At 34.7% G+C, this 24,302-nt stretch overlaps 1 protein-coding gene across 1 annotated transcript; it reads left to right on the forward strand.

Annotated features, from left to right (window-relative positions):
• Positions 1-206: 206 nt before the first annotated feature.
• FBXO8 (F-box protein 8) lies at positions 207-24,247 on the forward strand (the record flags this gene model as incomplete). Its single annotated transcript, XM_079705955.1, has 5 exons — positions 207-535; positions 3,019-3,145; positions 20,197-20,315; positions 22,150-22,346; positions 23,652-24,247. 5 exons carry the CDS (start codon positions 207-209, stop codon positions 23,837-23,839), a joined length of 960 nt encoding a protein of 319 aa, XP_079562081.1. The 3' UTR covers positions 23,840-24,247.
• Positions 24,248-24,302: the final 55 nt, after the last annotated feature.

The following is a 24,302-nucleotide window of genomic DNA, read 5'->3' on the forward strand; positions in this document are numbered from 1 at the left end:
TCAAACTAAATAGTTCTCCATCCAAGTTTCATACTTACTGTGTTCCAACTATTTGTAATTTCCTACTCCATTTAATATGCTTTAATGAGCAATGTTCATTCTGATAAATGAATGCTTCATGTAGACTTGTTGTACCACAGGGAAAGGTGGATTACTTTTTTAATGTCGCCTTCTTACTCCATTCTGGCTTTCTCCCAGGCTTGCAGATGGGTCAGGGGCTGTGGAGAGTGGCCAGAAACCAGCAGCTACAGCAGGAAGGCTACAGTGAGCAAGGCTACCTCAGCAGAGAGCAGGGCAGGAGGATGGCTGCCAGCAGCATTTCTAACACCAGTAATCGCAAACAAGTCCAAGGGGGCATTGATATATATCATCTTTTGAAGACAAGGAAATCGAAAGAACAGGAAGGATTCATTAATTTGGAAATGTTGCCTCCCGAGCTAAGCTTTACCATCTTGTCCTACCTGAATGCAACTGACCTCTGCTTAGCTTCCTGTGTTTGGCAGGACCTGGCCAATGATGAACTTCTCTGGCAAGGGTAAGTTCAGCCCACCATGTTTGATCCAGGTAGCTCTAAGTAGAATCTTGCCTACAGGTTGTGGGTTTTTTGTTTTTTGTGTTTGTTTGTTTGGTTTTTTTTTGGGGGGGGGGGGTTGGTGCTGCTGGTTAGCATAAACTTTAACTGGTGAATATTTCATTTACTTTTTATATTTTCTAACCACTATTTGTTCAATGAATTAGGCAAATACTAGAAAGCAAAGAGATAATCTACTTGCTGAAGTGAAAGTAGACTGTAGAAATTTCAGCAGCTATTTTACCAGGTTAAATTTAAGCTATAAATCTAAGAACTTTTGGTGCAATAGAATCTATGGAACCTAAGTTACTCCTTAATAGATTTTATACATGAGTCATGAAAATGAAAGAATCATTGAATCTTGGGTTTTCTAGCATTCTTTACCAAAGTTTATTTAAGTCTCATTATTTTAAAATGAAACTTCTGAACAGAGTAAAACATGTCTAAAAACAAGTTTTTTGAGACTTTAAAACCATTTTTCAGTGAAAATCTATGGAGAGAATCAATTATCTAAATAGCCAAACTTTAGTAAAAATGTATTACCAACAATGACATTTTTAACTCGGGCTTCCCGATGCTATAGAATTATAGTATTAATTATGTAGTTCATTTCTCAGCCTTCAAATAGCTAAAAATCATCAATATCATCTTGTTATTCTTCCCTTGTCTTGTCATAATGAAGTTACTGTGGAAGTGAGAGGAAATTCTATTAGTAATGTTTAAAGTATAGTTATTAATTTTTAATTGTTCGGTGTAAGAGGAAAGAAAAGTACTTTAAAACTGGCTCACTTTTATTTATAACCTCTTTTCTACACTTTAATATTCCCATCAAACTTAATTTATGATCCTATATTTGAACTTTGGAGAAGAGTTTATGCTTATGTGAACTCAATCAGAATGTAGTTTTCATTTGGGATTTAAATTCGGATTGTTCATTTTTAAAAGAAATGCTTCCTTTAGTGTTTACCACATAATTATGCCTATATATCTGACGCTTGGATTTTTTTTTCTTAGTGATAAATTAAAGGCTAGCTTAGTTTTTTGTTTTTTGTTTTTTTAATTTGGATGTTGAGAGGTTCTATTGCTTTCATGTAGCTTAGTAATAAAATCAAAAGCTATGGGACTAGATTAAAGAGACTGCTAAAATATTGATAATTTTCTAAACAAGTTACTAAACTCGTTACGAAATCAGTGATTTCATTTGGTTGGTAAAAATAATGCAAGGATGTAAATTAACTATTAAGAAGATATTCCCATATAAAATTAGATATTTTACCCACTATCCTCAGAAATTTTGATATTACAGGCTAAGACGGTAACTTTTTTGTTTTCTTGTAAGCCATGTGTGTGAGAAAAGAAGGAAGTTTGAGCCAAAAATCAATGATGAATATCAGAAAGTGAAACTATGGTTCACTTTCTGGATGAATACATCCAGAATTTCCAAGCATTGTAATAACATGAAACATTAGCTTTCAAATAACAACCAGTAGCTAATGCCTCAAACAGAGTTGGAAACAGGTATACCAGTGTGTAGAAACAGTGTGTTTTGAGGTATGAACCATTAGCATTTTAAGTATTACAGATTTTGTAAACAATCGTATATAGCTGTGATAGTAAAGAACCAGCATTTTGAAGCAGTATCTTAAAAACTGCTAAACTTAATGTTACAACTTTTCATTTAAGTATTGAAGTTATAGCATTACTATTTCTCCCTCTGCCCAGCAACCTTCCTCCTTCCACCAATTCAGTTGTATTTCTCAATAGAGCACATACTTGCTTAATTCTGTTTAAACTCTTGGTTAAGATTGCAAACTCAGGGGCTTCCCTGGTGGCGCAGTGGTTGAGAGTCAACCTGCCGATGCAGGGAACATGGGTTCGTGCCCCGGTCCTGGAGGATCCCACATGCCCCGGAGTGGCTGGGCCCATGAGCCATGGTCGCTGAGCCTGCACGTCCGGAGCCTGTGCTCTGCTTGCAAACTCAGGAGTAAGCTCCTTGGATTCAGATCAAGCTGTGTTTCCCCTGGGCAGCTTTTTTATGGTGTCTGTTTCTTTATCTGTAGCACCAAATCATGGGATTGTTGTAAAGACTGAGCAAGTTAATACTATTAAAATGCTTTAAATAGTGCCTGGCATCTAGTAAGCACTTGGTAAATGTTGGCTATCATCATCATCATCATTATTTATGTTTAACTTCAGTAGGACTCACAAATATTACTAATCTTTGTAACTCACATTTATTAAGTGCTGTCAAAATGGCTAAACTGAAGGCATTTGTCTATCTTATTCTGGTAAACAAATAAAACAAGTATAAAAGTAAACATTTTATACTTTAGAGCTGTAAAATCCAATTTTATGTTATTTCATATCACTATTTTATCATATATATACATATTTAACTTAGAAAAATTCAATATAGTCATGTTTTCTTGTCTGATTTTATCTTACAGGTTGTGTAAATCCACTTGGGGTCACTGTTCCATATACAATAAGAACCCACCTCTAGGATTTTCTTTTAGAAAATTGTACATGCAGCTGGATGAAGGCAGCCTCACCTTTAATGCCAACCCAGATGAGGTAAGTGAAGAATTTGAATATTTTGTAACAGTTGAACTTTATTTATCTTGCTGCAGCTTTCCAACATAATAAACTTGCAAGTAAATTACAAGTCACTGAACATGACTTTTCAATCACTGCAAAGCCCGGTATTTGAAGTTATTGCTATGTGACTTAGTCATTTCTTTTTACCTTACCATGTCATGTTCTAATCTTGCTACCTGCTCACTTTGTATGGCAGCTTCCATGACATATGTGCAGCCCGCCACTGGACTTGGTTGAGATACTACTACATTATAAGTCGAGAGCACAAAATATGTTCATCAAACCTTATCTGCAGCATTTTCTTTGTTTCATCATTTCCATTTAGAAACAATGCTATTTTTATCAGAGATAATGTCAGAGATATTTTATCAGAGATAATTTTTATCAGAGATAATGCTATTATCAGAGATAATAACATCAGATAAGGACATTTTTCTAGTTTGTGACACATCAAAAGGTCTTTAAATAATGCCTTTAACAATCTCATACATGATGGCATAGAAACAACTTATAGATTCTGTTATAAAACTGAATAATTTTGCATTAATTCTTTAATTCTTTTTTCTTAAGACAATAAGCAAACACAAATAGAGAGCAGGGAGAGTGGGAGAAGCAAAAAGAGCTGTTTGAAATTAATTAATTATTTAATTATTTCTTAACATAACATATGAGTGATCAAAATGTGAAGACAGTTCTTTCTCTGATTCCCCCTTACCCCTGTTCTTATTTTAATATATTCTGGAAAGATTCAGAGTTTCAGAAATGTTTAAGTATCTACTAGACTTACTCTTAGAAATCTAATAGAAATTATGTAACACTCAGAACTAATACTTATGGGTGGATCATTTTCTATGGAAAAATTTATCTGGCAGTTATTTTATTTATTTAATTTTCAAAAACCAACTTTCTTCATTTGTTGTAGAGGTATTAAGGACTCCCTAGTTACCTTAATATTAATATTCTTTAATTAATATTAGTTCATATTGAAGAACTACTGATCTTAAAAATATGCACATAATAATACAAATGACATTTTGAAATTAAATTGACTTTTGCTTATTATATATGATTTCTCTGTTAAATTTTTCTTGTACATGAATAAAAATATAACACTGCTACAAAGGTTTACTAATACATATACATCATCAGTTAAGTCTTAGCCCAAATACAACCAAGTATATATGTTATAAAGCAAATATGTTATAAGCAGTTTTTACTTTCAGTGAATAGAAGACTGATACTTTTAATGAAAGTAGAATGATTTATAAGAAGTTAAAGTTCCAATTACACATTTGAAACCAATATAATATGGATGTTGCTAATTAAAACGGTTGTATGACTAGCGATATAATAAGGAATATTTTGCATCAGTATCTTGAGTTAATTGAATGACGATTACTGGAGAAGAACTGAGGCAGAGTAGTACAGTGTTTTACTCCAGATACGCAGGAATCAGGAAAGGCAGCTGTTACAGGCCCTGTCTTATGCCCAGTTCATCCAGGCATACTGGCTCCAGTCATGAATTAACTCCAATGTTGAGTAAAACTGTCATCTTCAATTCATATCGCTTGCAAATGTTACATTCTAAGGAAAGTGTGACTTGGTAAGTACTGAGTTATAGGTTTTCAAAGTCAGACAAGTTGGATGTGACTGCCCATATTGGTTATGGTAAGTAGTCATTCCTCGCTAAGGGAGGACCAATTTTTAAACAAGTTATAAAGCATCCTTATTATGCAAAGATGAAACTGTAGATAGGCCCTTATATACTAGAATATGATATGGGTAGTTTTAAATATCTAAATTGGAAAAGATAGATGTCAGAATATGTTTCCATCTTTGCAGCTACATATATCAGACTATAGAGTTCTTGTTACACCTCCTCTAGAGTGTTTGGGTGGAGGGGGGGCAGAGAAAAGAGGCAAAATTAAAGTCCTCTTTTTATCTGGCAAAAAAATGTTAAAAAATTTCAGTCAAATATTAACTTAAAGAGGGGATTCAATTTACTAATTGAAATAAGATTTTTAGATCTTCAGATTTTTACTTATCCATCCTACCTACCATTGTTATTGAGAGTTGGCTGTATTTTTGTCTTTACTCCCTGGCCTGATTCAAGGATATCCTGGAGCATTCCAGAAGTATTGAATTTACTGTTTTGAAAGGGGCACATACTGCTGCCAGGCGGCATGGAACTGAACCATTCCAAGTGACTTTTGGTTCCAGAATTCTGCTTCTATGCTTTTATGAACATCAGTAACTCAGCAAGCAGCTGTCGCCTAATAACAAAATAGAATTCTCTCTTTACCAGAATATACTTAGGACATAAATAGGCGTGGAAGGACATTGAAGTACACTTGTAGGTGCAGGGAAATGAGAAGTATTTTGATAGCTATTCCACACTTGCTTTCATTGACTAATAAATAATCAGTATCAATTTGGTTGTTTATCCAACCAAAATATAATTGAAAGATTATCCTAATAGGTGTTTTTATATAGAACTTACCTACAATGAGTCATACTTTAGCCAGGTCTTAGAATGACTCTTGCCATGATTTTTTAGTGCTAGCAATCAGGAAGTACTTTATGGAGGTTGATTTTTTTTCCCCCTTCACTGGAGCACTGTCATCAGATGTGTTATTTGGGTTCATTTAAGCCTGAGAAGTAAATTATTTTTGATGATATGCTTAAATGTAAGTGGTGTTTATTGTAAGTACCTGAGATAAGATGTATATAATTGTTCAGTATTGTAACAAGTCTACTTTTCCATAATTTCTAGTTCTGTACTTAACATTTTGATAGCAAGCATCATTAAAATATTATAAAAATAAGAATACTTACAGCCACAGGGAACGAGATTCTCCAAAGGACATCGTTCATGTCACGGATATGGGTAACCAAACTCCACAGCAGCTGCTGGCAGTGGCTTATGGGGTGGGGGAGAACTTCCGCACAGTTTGTGGTACGATTGTCTAGCACGCTGCTGTTATATGCATGACATTGTGATCTCAGCTGTATGTAAAGTCTTGATCTTATGCATGAGCTTGTGTACTTTGTGGCAGGTGACCACATTCTAGTAAAGGAATGTGCTAAAAACCATCTGTTTACATTAGGCTGTATTTCCCCTGCATGTACAAGTTACGTGTGTGATTTTATTCCACAGCAGTATTATAATAAAGTAATTTTACTTATCAACCAGTAAGCTATATTCCCTGTGCTCCATTTAGTATTAAACTATTTCTTGACATAGTTATTTTTAAAACTAGAGTTTCTGAAATTGGTAGTGAATGTGGTTTAACTTTATATTATAGGTTTATTTTTATTCATATTTCTATAAATATGTTTATAAATTTAAAAAATTATATCCTCATTGGGGTCAGGTAAAAGAAGTCTTTTTTACAACTATGTAAGCACATTTTTCCTGTGTTCATATAGAAAGACCCACATGCATACAATTGTATGCATTCTATTAGATTGATCTGGAATAGAATCTATTAGAAGAAACATTTTAAATTTGACCTAAGCATATGTTTTAGATGGAAATGTATGCACAAACTGTTTTTGAGATATCATCTTCTTTTTGTTGTTGGACCAGCTAAAATATAAACAGGAAATTTGGAGGAGTTCTCCATTATAGAAAAGAACTCAGGTGTTTATACTCAGATTTTACAATATCTCATATATTAAATCTTACTTTTTGCTCCAGTATACTGCAGCAAAACGTTCATTGCCGTTACTTCATAGCATAGAAACAATGATGAAAAATAACTTGTGTTCCTGGAGATACAAAACCCTGATATCACCAGAATTTACACATTTCCCAAATGTATTCTTTGTAATAATTATTCCACAGGATAATGGACATAGTCAAAGGATTTCCCAAGTCTAGTAAATTTGACCATGATAGGTTGTGATTAGTCGGCTCATTTACAGAATAACTTGTCAAAGCCTCTAATATACTGATGCACATTGTGAATATCTATGAGGAGGGTATTGTATGCCGTATTATGCAGGTTTATTTGACATAGTGTCTTTTTGGCAGGTGGGCGGGGCGTGGGGAGTATAAAGTAACATTCCAGGGAACACATTCTGAGATATGCTAGTGTAGATTATCTGCAGTCTTTCTATGTGTAAATGAATATGTGTTCTTAAATGAATAGACACCTGGCTTGAATGATTGAAATATCCTGTTGTTCACTGACAGCTACCTGAAGTTTATTTTACCTGTAATCTTCTTTTTATTGAAAGTGTATGGATCTATAATTATTTGTTCTCTTTTCTTTGATCTGAGAGTATTAATTACAAAAAGATAAAATAAAACAGAGTTGAGTCTTGACAACCAAAAGCTTTATTTATGTTCTGTATTTTGATTTAGTCTAACATGTTAAGGAAAACGTTAGTTTGGAAAGTAAGAGTAGGACAACAAACCTGATAACAATGTTGTATTCAAGTAACTACATGTAGACATTGATTAAGTATCCGTGTCAAATAACTTGGAACAGATCATTCATCATTATATTCTTGGTATCTCGTTCTCTACACTAACTCTATTATGTCTCCTGAAACACAGGAGCATTCCCAGGGAAGGTTGACAGGCCACTAGATGCTTTTTAGTTAGGCAAACGTACTGCCTTTTGAGGTTTTATCCTTAGTTCTACAGGTCTAGAAGTCTGACTTTATCTTTCCACCGAAATTAGATCAGTCTCTCAGGAATAAACTTAAGCTGTAGATAGTAGAACCTGAGCCAGGTTGACAATAAAATGGGTATACTTTGAACAGTGCCTCATAGCATGAAGAAAGAGAGAATGCCTAAGTTCTTAGCTAATATTATGAACTAAAATATATCTAGGACCTAAATGTAAGGCCAGATATTATAAAACTCTTAGAGGAAAACATAGGCAGAACACTCTATGACATAAATCACAGCAAGATCCTTTTTGACCCACCTCCTAGAGAAGTGGAAATAAAAACAAAAATAAACAAATGGGACCTAATGAAACTTAAAAGCTTTTACACAGCAAAGGAAACCATAAACAAGATGAAAAGACAACACGCAGAATGGGAGAAAATATTTGCAAATGAAACAACTGACAAAGGATTAATCTCCAAAATATACAAGCAGCTCATGCAGCTCAATATCAATAAACAAACAACCCAATCCAAAAATGGGCAGAAGACCTAAATAAGCATTTCTCCAAAGAAGATATACAGATTGCCAACGAACACATGAAAGGATGCTCAACATCACTAATCATTAGAGAAATGCAAATCAAAACTACAATGAGATCCCACCTCACACCGGTCAGAATGGCCACCATCAAAAAGTCTACAAACAATAAATGCTGGAAAGGGTGTGGAGAAAAGGGAACCCTCCTGGGACTGTTGGTGGGAATTTAAATTGATACAGCCACTATGGAGAACAGTATGGTTCCTTAAAAAACTAAAAATAGAACTACCATATGACCCAGCAATCCCACTACTGGGCATATACCCTGAGAAAACCATAATTCAAAAAGAGTCATGTACCACAGTGTTCATTGCAGCTCTATTTACAATAGCCAGGACATGGAAGCAACCTAAGTGTCCAATGACAAATGAATGGATAAAGAAGATGTGGCACATATATACAATGGAATATTACTCAGCCATAAAAAGAAACAAAACTGAATTATTTGTAGTGAGGTGAATGGACCTAGAGACTGTCATACAGAGTGAAATAAGTCAGAAAGAGAAAAACAAATACCGTATGCTAACACATATATATGGAATCTAAAAAAAAATGGCTCTGATGAACCTAGGGGCAGGACAGGAATAAAGACGCAGATGTAGAGAATGGACTTGAGGACAAGGAGGGGGGAGGGTAAGCTGGGACGAAGTGAGAGAGTAGCATGGACTTATTATATACACTACCAAATGTAAAATAGATAGCTAGTGGGAAGCAGCCGCATGGCACAGGGAGAGCAGCTTGGTGCTTTGTATCCACCTAGAGGGGTGGGAGGGAGATGCAAGTGGGAGGAAATATGGGTATGTATATGTATAGCTGATTCACTTCGTTATACAGCAGAAACTAACACACCATTGTAAAGCAATTATACTCCAATAAAGATGTTAAAAAAATAAAAAATAAATAAATAAAATATATATAGGAATAATTGGCTCCTCAGTGCCCTGCACTGGGCTGCTCCACTCAGTATGATCTGCTACCTATAGTACCCACCTTCCCTGTATGTTTCATCTAGGGTGTTTTTGGCTGAAAGAACAAAGAACCTAATAATGGCTTAAACCATATAAACTTATTTACTTCAGAAGACACCCAGAATGGGTGTCCCAGAGTTATTTCAGTGATACAGTGATCTCATCATGGGACCTCAGTGAGTTGACTTTTGACCTCTCTTGATAACAAAGTAGCTGCCACTATTCAAGATATCACATTCTCATATGAAAGTACCCTCAGCACAAAGAAAGGGGGCAAACTCCCTCCTCAAATTCCTTATGCTTATTAGAGAGAAAGAATTCTTTTCGGGAGCCTTCAGTTCATGAGAACTGAATCACATGAACACCCGTAGACCAGTAGAGAACAGAATAGAAAGGGTTATGTGATTGGCTTAGACCTAACATGATTTAGCAACTGTGGCTGAGATGCTAGAAGCGGTGAAAGAGCGAAACAGCCTTTGGGAAGGCATCCAAGCATCTGCAACACTATTTTCACTAGTGAGCCACTTGAAAAATTTGTGATTTTGCTTCCCTTATTTCTGCGGCTCTGCTGGTTTAGAGACCTTAATACTCAAGGCAGGAATATTGACACCAGGGGCACAACAATTCAAGCTGCCTGAGGAGGCTGCCTTCTTGCCATTTCAGTCCTCCTGCCACTGAGCAAACAGACCAAAAGGAAAAAATTAAAAAGGTATGAGGGCAGATAATTATGTTGTGGTTGAAGTGTCTGAGTCTGATCACCAGAAGGAAATAGTTACTGCTACACAGTGTGGAAAAACAAAAGGCTATAAGTGGAACTCAGGAGATGTCTAGAGTTCTTCTAATTCCATTATATTCAACTGTGAAAGTTATTGTTGAAAAATCGCAGTAGTCCTGTAGGGGCAGGGTTTAAATCCCATCACTAGATAAAGAACCTCGACCAGCTGAGAGGCTGGCTTCATTTCTCAAGAGCTAAATATAGATTATCCCAAGCTAATCATGTTACCTCCATTCCCCTTGGCTTCCATGACATCCATGTCATCCAGTTCTGACCTGTGACACAGACCCTGTGACGAAAGAGTGCTGTATATGCACACGCACAGTTCTGGTCATCGGTATATAAGGATGCAGTGACAGGAACACCTGCAGCCACCTTGAAGCCATGCAGGTTGTTAACAGCACACCAAGAATAGCACACTGGAAGGAAAAAGAATTGGGTCCCATGATGCCATGTGTGAGCCTAAAACCCTGGAGCCTTAGTAGCTTGGGATTCCTTATACAAGGTAATAAATCTCTGTACTTCTTTTGAATTGAGGTTCCTATGTTTGTAATCAAAATATCCTAATGCTGCATCATCATCATCATCATCATCATCATCATCACTGCTGTTACCCAAACTCGTAGGAGTTTGATGTGAAATCCTGAATGGAAATTTGTTCATAAAAATAAGCATTGCTAATTCTCATTAGCAAGTTAATTTTATCTCCAGATTGCTGATGAGAGTTTAGAGTAAAAAGAGCTAGTTGACAATGAGAGGAGTCCCTCACCAAATATAGCTTCTCCTCTGTAAAGATTATTTACCCCAAAGACCTAAAACACTCACGTTCATCGGCAAAGTCCCTTCACCTTGATCATCCTTAGCGTCAAAGGGCAAAATTATGCCTCTCAGACACTGAATATTATCCTCTCGATAAGTTAATAACCTTCAGCCAGGTACAGCTGGTCAAGTCATTCTAAACTAGAGGCCATTAACTCTCTTCAGGGCAACATGATGTATGTGTGGGTATATATGGATGTATGTTTCTGTCTGTTTCAATCTGATCTGTCATGTGTTGATTTTATGATTAAGAAGAAGACTTTATCCTGTGTCTATGAGGTCAACTTTATTTTACACTCTGCCCTGACCATACTATATCTGTGGTCACCCTCCCTTACCCTTCCTTGTCTGCAAGAGGCATTCCAGCATGTGGTTTAGAATCAGTCCATAGAAAGACACTGGTAGACTCAGTATAAACCTTTCAGAAGCTTCAGAGAGAATCAATTTCCCAGGCTGCTTGCTAGTCTGTATCTGATTGAAAAAGATTCAGGCCTGGAGTATTCCATAGTTTATTCATCACTCAAACCGCCTGATGAGTTTTGGTTTTGTTTTCCTAAGTATGTTGTAGGAAATACGAATTTGCTACCTCATTTAAGTGTAAATTGTCTGGGGTAAAAGCGTACTGAAATTAGTGCACAATGTACTGATCTAGGGCTTTGGTCTAGAGGAAAGAATAAAATTAGAATATTTTAATTGTAATATCTTAGCACCACAACACTCATACTACAAATTTAAAAATGTGAAATGCTAAAATGAGCAAGATTTTTTCTTTGTATGAATTTTGTTACAAATTTAGATAAGTGTACCTAGAGACTTTGCAGTATTGTATTAATATTTTAAGTACATTTCAAAGAAAAATCTGTTTGCCTTTTGTTTCCTTACTTTACCCTCTCTGACCACCTTGACACCTCTACCATGTTCTTCTTTATCTGATGTGACCACATTTTCAGTGAAACTTGATATCACTTTCTAGATTTAAGTTCTTAGCTTTAATGTCCAAGGTAGTTGTCTCTCCTACATCTCTTTCCTGAATTTGAAATTGCTGCTACCAGTGTCACAATGAGTGCTTTTTCAGTAATTGAAAAGACAATATTTCCTCAGTTATTGGATGTCATCACTTGTATAGCATCCATCAATTTAATTACAGCTTTGAAATATGGAAGTTCACAGGAAACACTACATTAAATGCAATTTTTTGACCAACTAATCATTGTGTGCATTTATCCATAAGATTATGTAACCTTTTTCTTCTTTCATATCAAAGTTTTTAGAGATGCCTTCTGTATAATCAAAGTCTTAACATCTTTCTGAATCACTTATTAGCAGTTAAATATATCATTAGAATGACATGTTGCTTTTTATTTTTGGAATGGTTACTTCGACCTTTGGGGGTTTATAATTGGAGGCATTTACAGTGTACTGGTCCAACTCATAGGTTTTTATGTTATTTTTTTCTTTTGTTATGTTATTATTTTCTCTTTTTTCCCCTATTTGAATTATATAATCCTTACAAATTTACAGCTTCTCTTGAAAGTCATCTGGAAGCTTTATACAAAGAGATTCAAATATTCATTCAACAGATACTTATTAAGTGTCTCTCCACTTGCTAGTTATATGACTTTGACCTTGGGCAAATTATTTACACTCTCCGTACTTCAGTTTCCCCATCTCTAAAATGGGGGCAATAGGGGACTTCTCTGGCAGTCCAGTGGTTAGGACTTTGAGCTCTCACTGCCAAGAGCCCAGGTTCAATCCCTGGTCGGGAACTAAGTTACCACAAGCTGCATGGCGTGACCAAAAAAAAAATGGGGACAATAATAGTACCTATATCATGGTAGTGTTGTGAAAATTTAATGAAATTATATGTGTTAAATGCTTAGCGCTTCTAAGTGCTCACTAAAATGTAGTCTTATATTTACACTAGAAGTAGAGCTACACACACCACACACAGGAGAAGGCACTGCTCTAGGCTTGGAGGTTCTTCCTCTCCTGGAACTTTTGGATTGTAGTAAATACATATTTGATACCTGAGTAATGGTCCTTCATGAAGTATGTATCAGTCACACCAACATCTTCTAGCTTTAGATGGTGATACATTTTGCCTTTAATTTCATTTTCTGACATGTGATGAGCAATCTTTGCATATACAGTAACTTTTTGGTTCAGTGGTACTGTTTGGTTTAATCTTTTTGAAGACATTTTAAGCAATAAATTGAGGTCCAAAATTATGTTCAAGTTAAAATGTGTCTTGGCTGAAATGGTGGTAGGATGAACAGATACCTTAATTACATGAAGAAGTATGCACATGTGTTGGCAGTGAAACTACCATTTAAATCCCAACTTCTCTGCTTGTCTACTATTAAGATTTGGGCTTTAAAATTTTTTTTTAAATTTTAACCTCCTTTTGAAAGTATACGTTCTGTTAGGAGAACACTTAAAAAGAATTTTGTTTATTTAAAAATTGATTCAGAGCTGTTAAAACATACTTATAAACGTACATTCTAGAATTTAGGAAATATGATAAAATTGTAATTTTTATTTATTTATCAAAGTAGAGTCAGTCATTTAAATAGCCATATATGTAGGTATGTACGTGTATATCTATAAATGCACATATTACAAATGCAATATTTGTGTGTGACTTTTATAAAGTGGGAATTCTAAACTAACATTTGTGCTCAAGTGTGTCACTTTATCATTAGTTTGAAGTGTTATCTATCATACCTTAACCTAATAGAGTTTTATCTCCATATTTTGATTAGGATGCTGTGTTTTTCTGATTTACAGACAGATTAGAGATGGGGCTTTTTCTAGAAGCTTACATCACCTACCAGCAATTGTCAATACTAATTGCAATAATGATTGCTATATTTAATTATTAGTAGTAATTTATCACAAGTAACATCATCTTCATGCAGTGATCTAGCCCAGTTATGGGTGTGACTCCTTGGAGACTGTTAGAACTCACAGACATGGCTCGTTTTCTGTTTGAGGCTATTAGAACCAATTAATAGGGACTTTTTATTGTTATTTGAAACCTTAGATGATGAAGTTCATGTTATTTTGTCTGATGTCGTTGCTTTCTCTCCTATGAAAAAGAAGCAGAAAGATCTGTCCCACGCCTCTCCTCCATTTTTCCTGGACTCCATTAGAGATGATTTTCCATTTTTCTTTTGATTTTTTTTTGAACTATCCCTCCTTTTTGTGAGTTTCCTGTTGACATCTTCTAGCTACAAATAATTTAGGGCGTATGTGTGACTGTTCTTGGCAATTCCTCAGCATTGTGCACTTTCACATACGAACAGCCTTCCATAAATTGTTCTTGGAAGCTGAAAGCCTTGCCAATTCAAACAGGTCCATGAATAAGCTGACTTCAGTCCATACTCATGACTTTTCATTATCCTCCAGATAGAATGTGGTGTTCTGACCAATTTCAGTAACTGAATCAGAGGGTACTGGCTACATGGGCCCTCTCTCTTCTCTCCACAACTGTCACTTCTCCATGTAAGTGTGGACAGCGTGAGCGCTCTGTTCTTCCCAGGGAACTGACGAGACTGAAATCTGCAGCTCAGACTTGAAGCTGACATCAACATTATCTTTACGTATCTTTCCCCACATTTATTACCCGCCTTTTCCTCTTAGTTATAAAGTCACATAGAACCTTCCAGTGAATAGCCTAGTTTTGGGCACCTCAGTCAGGAAAGCATTACGTATTACTCTTATAAAATAATCTTTCTACATAGACGACTTAAAAAACTTGGGCATAGTTTTTGCTTTAGTTTTTTCAATCTAGTGACTAGATTAGGAATAATTAGAGTAAATTCCCATGAATAAAAGTATTGTGTGACATTTCTGAAGTTGTGTGCTGAAGGTCAGTGTTATATACATAGGAGAGTTGCATGGTAAAACTTAGTGGGCAGAATGAAATGAATTGACAGCGTAAAAGCATAGATACCTAGTCTTAAACTTTCTCATTAAGTAATCTTCTGCATTTATTTCACTTCAGCTAAAAAGCAAGGTCTTGATTTTTTTTTTAATTTGCAGAATACGTAGACCTAGAAGAATTTCACGTATTCAAGGTCTATGTGTTTTTTCCTTTAACTATAGAGCACATGTTCTCTAATTAAATAGGAAGAGTGAGAACTGCTGGACTGGATAAAAATTAATAGATTTTACATTTTCATTAGCAATTCTGCTAGCACTATAAAAAGGAGAAATAGTATCAGAGATGTCATCTTAACCACTGCTGCTGCTATTTTCAAACAAGACAATGGGAATACTCTGACCTGTAGAGGGCTGCACTCTGATGTGCTAACTTTTTAGAAATAATTAAGATTTTAAAATAAAAGCTTTCACAATATGTAGTGTATCTTATTTTTACAGTATTTTTAGTACGAAAAGGTTACATTTCAACTGTTCATTTCACTGTGGTTAAAATGTATACTTGAATATTAGTAGATTAGAAATCTAGATTGAATTATTTTGTTTTATAAATATTTATTGTTAAAATTTAAGGATAGTTATTCTAAAAGTTTTCAAATGTCCTTTTAAAAAGAAAATTAAATGCAGTGTCCAGTTCGCTTTCTATTGTATAATGTTCAAAGGACAGATTTATTACCTGAACAGCAGTAGCCATGGTACTTGATTTTTACATTTTATACAATGGCAAATTTGAACAAAACTAGCTAAAGCAAAAAATTTTTTTAACTAAATTTCTTTCCTAAGTTGTTCTTTAGGGAAACAAATTAAGGGTACTCCCTAGCATGTCAGTTTTGTTTTATTAGTGATTTCTTTTATTGATACCAACTGTTACACAGTGTGTCTGCCAAGTGTCTGGGCCAGTTGCCAGTACTTTCAGTACTAGTAGTCAGCACTTTAAAAAAAAAAAATTAAGACTTTTTTATTAAGAGCAGTTTTAGCTTCACAGCAGAAGTCAGTACTTTGAATGCCTAGTTTACTAGAATTCACTTTGTCCCCAAATACATATTTTTTGGTTCTGAACATATATATGGTAGATTTTACTTTTGAAGCACACTGTGGATAATAATGATTTGATCCCAAAAAATAGGCTTTATTAAAAGAGGAGAGAAAAATATGGGTATTTATATAATAAAAGAAAAGAATGTAGATATATCTTAAAACAGGAATTGCTGTGTGAAAGGAGCCATTCTTATCGTAGTAAGCAAATGGAGAGATACATTAGGTAGGGGACTGAGCTCCAACACATCCTTTTCTTCACCCTGAATTCCTTCTTAATATTGGCTTTAGCTATTTGCATATGTTTTCTTGAATTATTTGTGTTTGCCACCTAAATAAACATTGTGTCTAAACAGCTTACCGCTCTAATTGGAGTGTTTAAGTCTTGGTGCTGTCATTTGCGTAACAAATTTTAGTGACATAATCCATGGAGAATGCTTTACAGAATTTCTTGATTTTTTTTTTTGTCTTTGAATCACTGACAGCATGTGTTCTATTAAAGCAAACCTTAGCATGAGATGAGATGAATTCACCTTAACTTCTCCTGGGTTTTCATTGCTGCTTGGCCCTCCTTTTCTTTATCCCTAGTGGATTCCCTGTTACACCCTGCACCACTGTTGGTAGAAATCTTTACCATTTTGCTCAAGGAGCCAAATCAGCTCTCTTTTTCAACTCTCTCCAGATGGCTTGTCCTCCCTAAAAAGAAAACCAACACGCACTCTGTTTCTGTCTTTTAACATTTTCTTCATGCACCTGTCTCCAAACCAGTACCGCTCTCCTGTCTTCCAGGCTGAGAAAGCATGTTAGACCCCACCTGTGTTTTCATTCCTTTCCCCTGCTCTCCTCTACTTGCAGCTCCAATTATCTTCTCTTTCTTATCTTTTTGCCCTTTAATTTTGCCATTTTTTCCCTCCAATATACTAATACATTTTTCAAGTGAGTCGGCTGTACTCGGTTTCCTTACCTTGCTCATCCCCTAGCTTTCTACTTGGACTTGAGTTCCCATAACTCTGTGGAAAGGGACCTCTTGAAAGACATTATTTTAAAAGTTTCTTAAAGCAAAACTCTTATACTTGTGTCTATCACTGTAAACCTGGCAGTGTGCATTATTTGGAGAAGAAGTTCCATAGCTTTCATCAGCTTAAGGTCTTCACTCAAACCACACACAGTGTTTATTCCTTTTTCCTTGTGACACAGATGTCACACGTCTTAATCTTTTCAGATGTCTTAATGCCTTAATCTTTTCTTCTTTTCTAAATAGCTTCACCTTTAGACCTAATATCCCTGTATCCCTCAACTCTTCCTTACATAACATGAAGTCTAGACCCTCCAACAATCCAATCAGGCCCTGGTTTCCTTTATTCAGATAGTTCTAATTTGTCAATATGCCCCATAAGATGTGACATCCAGAATTGGACACTTTTTAGTGCATCATGTAGATGATAATGAGCTAAAACCTTCCTTTCTCTGGAAACTATGTTAATACAGGCTAATATTAATGTTCATGATTTCCTCTCTGCCTGTGAGACACACATGCATGCACACACGTACACACACAGAAACACACACATATACTGCTGAGAGTTTTAGTCCTGATTAATAACTATAATTAATGCTATATGATCTAGGGATTCCTCTGTACCATTCTTGTAAAACATTATTAAAAATCAAAAATACTCATACATGTATTAAACAAATACGTAGTTATTCAACAGATCTCATGCTATGGTTTCTTTCATTTTTATTGCTTACAAAACAAGATAGGAATTCGTATGGTTGCCAGCTTGCCTATTGAAGACAATTATAATCTGGTCCCATGTCCTTTTCTGTTTTGTCATCCCTTACTCTTCACTCTGAAAGCCCTGCTTAAGTAACCTTCCTTTCCAGAGGAATCCCGGGCTTGAAACTGATGCTGTCTTTCCTCAAAACCAGCAGTGTTGGCTGATTTCAAGCCTGTGTAGCCGGTTTTCAGGACTGGGTTGAAAACCATCTGCTTACTCCTCTGCATCTGATTGATTTTGGAGAACTCAAGTGAGGTTACATATTAAATTCTCAAACATGTATTCTGTAAAAAAAGGAAATGACCAACAATTGTATGATGCTTGCATAAGGCAAATGCCAGTGTTAATTTACAACAAAGGAGCATCAAACAGTCTTAACAATGGCATATATCATATAATTAGAGAATTGCATGCTATTTAACAGATCACATTAGTGTTGTTTTACATTTTGTAAATTTTTAAAAAGTAAATTAGAATTAGTTTTGTGTCTCTTAAATACTGATTTACGAGTAAGCATGAATAAAGAACCTATTAATTACTACTTAATTGACATTCCTTGGTCTTTGAATCACTTGGATTAAAATTAAGCACTGGAAATACTTCTAATATGCTGTTATGCTTTTTATTTTATTTTTTTTTTTTTTTTTGCGGTACGCGGGCCTCTCACTGTTGTGGTCTCTCCCGTTGCGGAGCACAGGCTCCGGATGCGCAGGCTCAGCGGCCATGGCTCACGGGCCCAGCCGCTCCGTGGCATATGGGATCCTCCCAGACCGGGGCACGAACCCGTATCCCCTGCATCGGCAGGCGGACTCTCAACCACTGCGCCACCAGGGAGGCCCTGTTATGCTTTTTAAATGGAGGAGTTTTAGGGAAAAAAATCAAAACCTGGCTTAATTTTGCAGAGTAGATCAATTAAATATACAGTCAACTCTCGATTGTTCAAACGAATGGAGGAAAGGATGGAACAAGCATTCCTGTTTCTCTCGTTCCTGCCCCTCAGACAGCTGCTGAGAGCCTCATTCCAAACAAGTTCCTTGGCTTTTCATCTTGATCACGTTACGTGCTCTAGCCTTGTATCCAGGGTGCAGTCTGAAATATGGCTTACCACTGAGTTGGCAAAGTTTCACGTTCTCACATTCTGCTCTTTATATGCTTTTTAAAATCAGTGCTTTAGGATTGTTTTTATACTTTTCAAATTCTTATGAAAATTTGATAGCATTGCTAATAGCCTGTTATCCTCATAAAATTAGTTTTATACCAAAATCTTATCTTTGAATTACATTTTATAGATAATTATAACCTTTCAAAAGCATAACCTCATGGTACCAAATTGCTTAAAAAATCTAATATAAAAATTTTATGAGAGTTTTTCTCCCGAGAGTTTTTAAAAAAATTCTTCCAATTTTTTGAATTCCTAATGTATGCAATATTTCTGATCACTATGTAAGCGTTTGTAAAGGGAAGAAATGCGGGAGGAATTTATGTGTGAAAACAGTATGTTGTGTGTATATAATATGTCATTTTCTCTACCAATTAACTGCACACAGTGTGCTATTATCCAGACATGAGCATTCATGGGAATGCATGTATCTGGATAACTGTGAGTTGAAATAAACACACCTGCTTTTATTTCAATAACTGCACATTCAAATCCACATAAGGCATTTATTTGAATGTGACCTTCATATACATGAGAGAACATTGGTTTCAGTGTTTGATTGTTTTGTTGCTATTTTGTTGTTGGTGGTTTAAATCTAAAGTAGGGTACAACCTTACGGGTAATGCTTCTCTGGAAAACTTTGCATGCAGAGAAAAGGAAATTCAAAGATAAACCCTATGAAAAACACTGAAATTGTTTTGTCTTATTATGTTTAACCTCAGTGTGTATTGGAGCTAAATTCTTACAGAATGTATTAATAGCAATGCTTGAAGCCAAAGTGTACACAACCCATAAACCAGTCTGGAACTCTTCTCCTTTTACTTTAAGTAAATTTAATGATGATTCTTTCCAGAAAAAAACCTGTTAGTCTTTGATTTGGAGAATCCATTTTTCTCAAGAAGCTATTTCCTTGAAAAGTGTGTTAGAATATGTGTCTGAGCTTTTGAAATCATGTTTTCCATTAGGCAATGAAGTGTTTGTTGTAAGGCTTATTCTTAAAGTCTGTGTAATTGTTCTTCCCCACTCCCCCCACCCCCAATTTAGGTCATATTTCTGGATAGTTAGTTTTAACTGACCTGAGCCAGAAAATTGAATGAGGATGTCTTTAGAAGTCTTAACTTTGAATTTCCTACTTTTCATTGCATGTAAACTATCAACCACAAATAACAGTTTCAGTTCAAGTTCTAGCTTGTATTTTGCATGTTAAAGCTATAAACAGTCTATTAATGCTGGAAAGAATCTATAGCTATTGTTCTGCTATTGCCTAATTGTTGAATTTACAAAGGAAGACTGATTTTATTTATGTAGACTTGTCTTTCTGTCTTAGGGAGTGAACTACTTTATGTCCAAGGGCATCCTAGATGATTCACCAAAGGAAATAGCAAAGTTTATCTTCTGTACAAGAACACTAAATTGGAAAAAACTCAGAATCTATCTTGATGAAAGGTAAAAAAAAATAATTTTTCATCAGACATGAGTTAAATAATGCTTTTAATGAGTTAAGTTTTACCTTAAAAACTGTACTACGTAGCATTCATCTAGTTGCAAGATTGAGTGAAGACAGGAAAAATATTCCTATACCTTGCAAATCATTTCTGTTGCAAGCTGATGAGGAATTTACCATTGTAAATGTAAAAAAAAAGCCCAAGCACAGACACAAAATGGAAGTCCAACATCTTTGTGATAGCAAACCAAAACTAGACATAAAATCTAAGTGTTTGGTAACTAAAAGTTATGAATTTTGAAATTGTCCATATAAAAATCAAATGGACAAATAGTACTCATAAACACAAATCCTATAAGATGTGTATATTTGCATCATACTACACAAAAGTGTCATGTAAAAGCTTGAAAATTCCAGAAGTGTGATTTAATAGTGTGCTTTACAGAGACAGTGCCTAGTATGCTGTTTTGACTTGATAGTCATTCATTTGTACTCTTGAATTCTGGGTATCAACAGACAGAAAAATATTGTGAAAATATTTTGATGTGACATCACCGAACTACCATTTTAAAAATTATAGATCTCATAGAAATCTAAAGAATGGCTCAAAAATGTGTCTTTTCATTGTAATTCTCTTTTTTTTTTATTTCTTAGGATTTTTCAACAACGATTTGTATTTATTATATTCCAGGAACTTTGCTAGAAGTAGCAGTATGCAGTTGATTAAAACATAATCCCTGTCCTTGAGTGGTTTATAGTTCAGCATATCGGTCATTGAAAGAAATTTCTTATGTAAAGATGGTGTCATTAACTCTTTTTGTCCTTAAATGCTAGGTACCTAGGGATCAGCAGTTTTTCTTTAAAGAACCAGATATTTCTGTGACTATTTTAGGCTTTGAAGGACATATGCTCTCTATTGCAGCTACTTATAACTTTGCCATTGTGTCATGAAAGCAGACATAGACAATAAGTAAACAAGTGAGTATAGCTGTGTTCTAGTATTTATAAAAACAGGCAGTGGGCTGTAGTATTTGGTCCACTAGCTGTAGTTTGCCTATCCCTGCCATAAGCAACTGGTAGAAATTAAGATTTCTATAATCATGATCATATAATCACGGTTGAGTTCAGTAAGGATTGAAGCGTATTATAACAAAGTGTGACTATTAGAGCGCTATTGATAAAAAATAAGTATATATGCACATATGTACACAAATATTTATATAATTATAAACAACCTAAATGTATATCATTAGAATTCTTATATCCATAAGATACGCTACTGTGGAGCCATTTAAATGAAAGAGTTAGATCTTTGTGTAAAGACACAGAAAGCTGCTCACAATACACTATATGAAACAAGCAAAAGCAAATTCTAGAACAATATAGGGTATATGTAGACACTTAAAAAAAAAGTCTACATAAACAATTGTTACCTCTGGTGATGTGGATTGGTATGGAAAGTGAAGATTCTCCTTATTTTCATAATTAAAAAAATAAAGAATTCTGTTTGTCATTTGGATTTAGCCAAGAAGATACTTGAAAAGTTACCATTTTTAATACTGAAAAATTCATTTTTCATTCATTTTATAGTTAGAATTTCTAGTTTCACCTTGTTTTGTTATTCTGTTCATGAAAGATTTTTAAACTGCTTAATTTTATAAATAATCATACTTTGATGTTTTAAAATTTTAAGACACATATACTTTATAGGATTGCTGATGTGGTAATCAACGATAAAGTATTTTCATCCAAAAAGTGAATAATCTGTGATTTTTCCCATTATTTTTTTAATAGAGAAAAGTTAACTAAAACTGTACCTTTTTCTTTTTCTACTAGGAGAGATGTCTTGGATGACCTTGTAACATTGCATAATTTTAGAAATCAGTTCTTGCCCAATGCACTGAGAGAATTTTTTCGTCACATCCATGCCCCTGAAGAGCGCGGAGAGTATCTTGAAACACTTATAACAAAGTTCTCACATAGATTCTGTGCTTGTAACCCTGATTTAATGAGAGAACTTGGCCTTAGTCCTGGTAAGAATGTATATAGTGAATTCCTTCCTTCTCCCATTCCCATCTCTAGGTAAAAATAGTAGTAGATGAGATATTTTTCTCACTATGGGGAAAAATGCTTCCTGTAGTTACAAATACTTGTCTTATTGCTTCTAGCAATAACTAGTTTGTCATAACTATTATTTACATGTAGTAAATATACTGTTTTAGGAGGAAAGTTAGACTTAGATATATAAATTCTTTAAAATTCTTGGTTAAGCATTAGGTATTTTTACTAGTCTAATCAAAAACTTGAGAAATTATTTTTAAAGCTTTTAATAATACACATATTACATAGGTAACACCTAGAATTATTCTACTAAAATTTGTTTTTAATACAACTAGTTTTCACTGTTTGTGTGTATGTATATATGGGCATGGTATAGCCTGAGTCACCTATGTATTTTTTTCATGTGATATAGATTTATTTCTCTCTTCATATCAAAAAATCTTGTCGTGCTTATCTTAATACAGAGATTACAAAGCCTTTTCCTATCATATGAAATTTGTTGAGCATGCTTGTGCAAGACAACCTTTATTAAGACTGCAATATTCTGAAAAATAAACACCATAGTAGTAGCAAGTAGCAGTAGCAAGTGTCATGAGGTTTCTTACTGTTTTAACAGTAAACATCAACTATTGCCCTGAACAATATAAAGAAGAAAATTTTTTGTTGCGTGGGCTCAAGTTTAGCAATTTTTTCCCTAAAGATTTACTTTTGAGATTAATATGTAAATTCCATAGACCTTTTAAATACATATCTTAAATGACAAGGGTAATTTAATAATCTTGTGAGATGTTTCCATTTTATTTTCTAGTACCAAGTTAATACATTTTCTTGTCATTAAAAATGCTTTCTAATTAAATTAGGTTTTTGTAAAAGCATTTGAAAATAAATATCTGACTTTTTTTTTAACGGGAAGATATACTGACAGTACAAATGTATTTAATGGGTAGTTGAATGGGAATATCACATTTGAAAGCAAGAGACCAATAAAGCCAATTTTGAAATTTTTAAATTTAGAATGACTTTTTACTCTAAACTCCTAAACTATTTGAAGAAAATGCTCACTGAATTGGTGTTCAGTTAGGATGATCAACAACTCTGTTTGCCCAGGAGAGGAGTTTCCTAGGACACAGGATTTTCATCACCAAACTGGGGAAGGCCCAGGCGATTATGTTTAATTATCATCTACTCTTGAGCTTTAGAAATTATGAACAGTTTTGCCTTTGAGACCACAGTTTAAAAACCAGCCCGTAATTCCAGGTGTTCCTTTGTCCTTCCAGATGCTGTCTATGTGCTGTGCTACTCTCTGATTCTACTTTCCATTGACCTCACTAGCCCTCACGTGAAGAATAAAATGTCAAAAAGAGAATTTATTCGAAATACCCGCCGTGCTGCTCAGAACATTAGTGAAGATTTTGTGGGGCACCTTTATGACAACATCTACCTTATTGGCCATGTGGCTGCATAAGAGCACAATTGTTAGGACTTTAACTTGTAACTTCAAACTAAAACTACCCAAGGACTTATTTAGCAGATATGGGGGTTACATTAGCGCTGGTCATTCTAGCCTCTGTATACAATCAAGCTTGAGTGTACAACCCTTTTTTCTTTTACTCTTTTCTTTTTTAGTAATTTCCTTGGGGAACTAAAGAATTTTGCAGAATTTTTCTTAATTTTGCTTATCTTGTTTTGCACAAAGCAGAGCCATTGTCTGACACAGCTGTTTAAGAATGTTAAACTGACATTATACTCTAAAAAAGATGGTATATTTGTGCATTAGATTTGCCTGAAAAACCATTCACTTGCATTCTTTTCTAAAATACCATGTAATGTGTACATATTTAACTAAAAAGATTTATAATCATAATTATTTTATTGTAAAGATTTTAACTAAAGCCTTTCCTTTTTCTCTCAAACTGAGTTCTGAAATT

The sequence above is a fragment of the Hyperoodon ampullatus genome, assembly GCF_949752795.1.
Source record: "Hyperoodon ampullatus genome assembly, chromosome: 6".
Lineage (NCBI taxonomy): Eukaryota > Metazoa > Chordata > Mammalia > Artiodactyla > Ziphiidae > Hyperoodon > Hyperoodon ampullatus.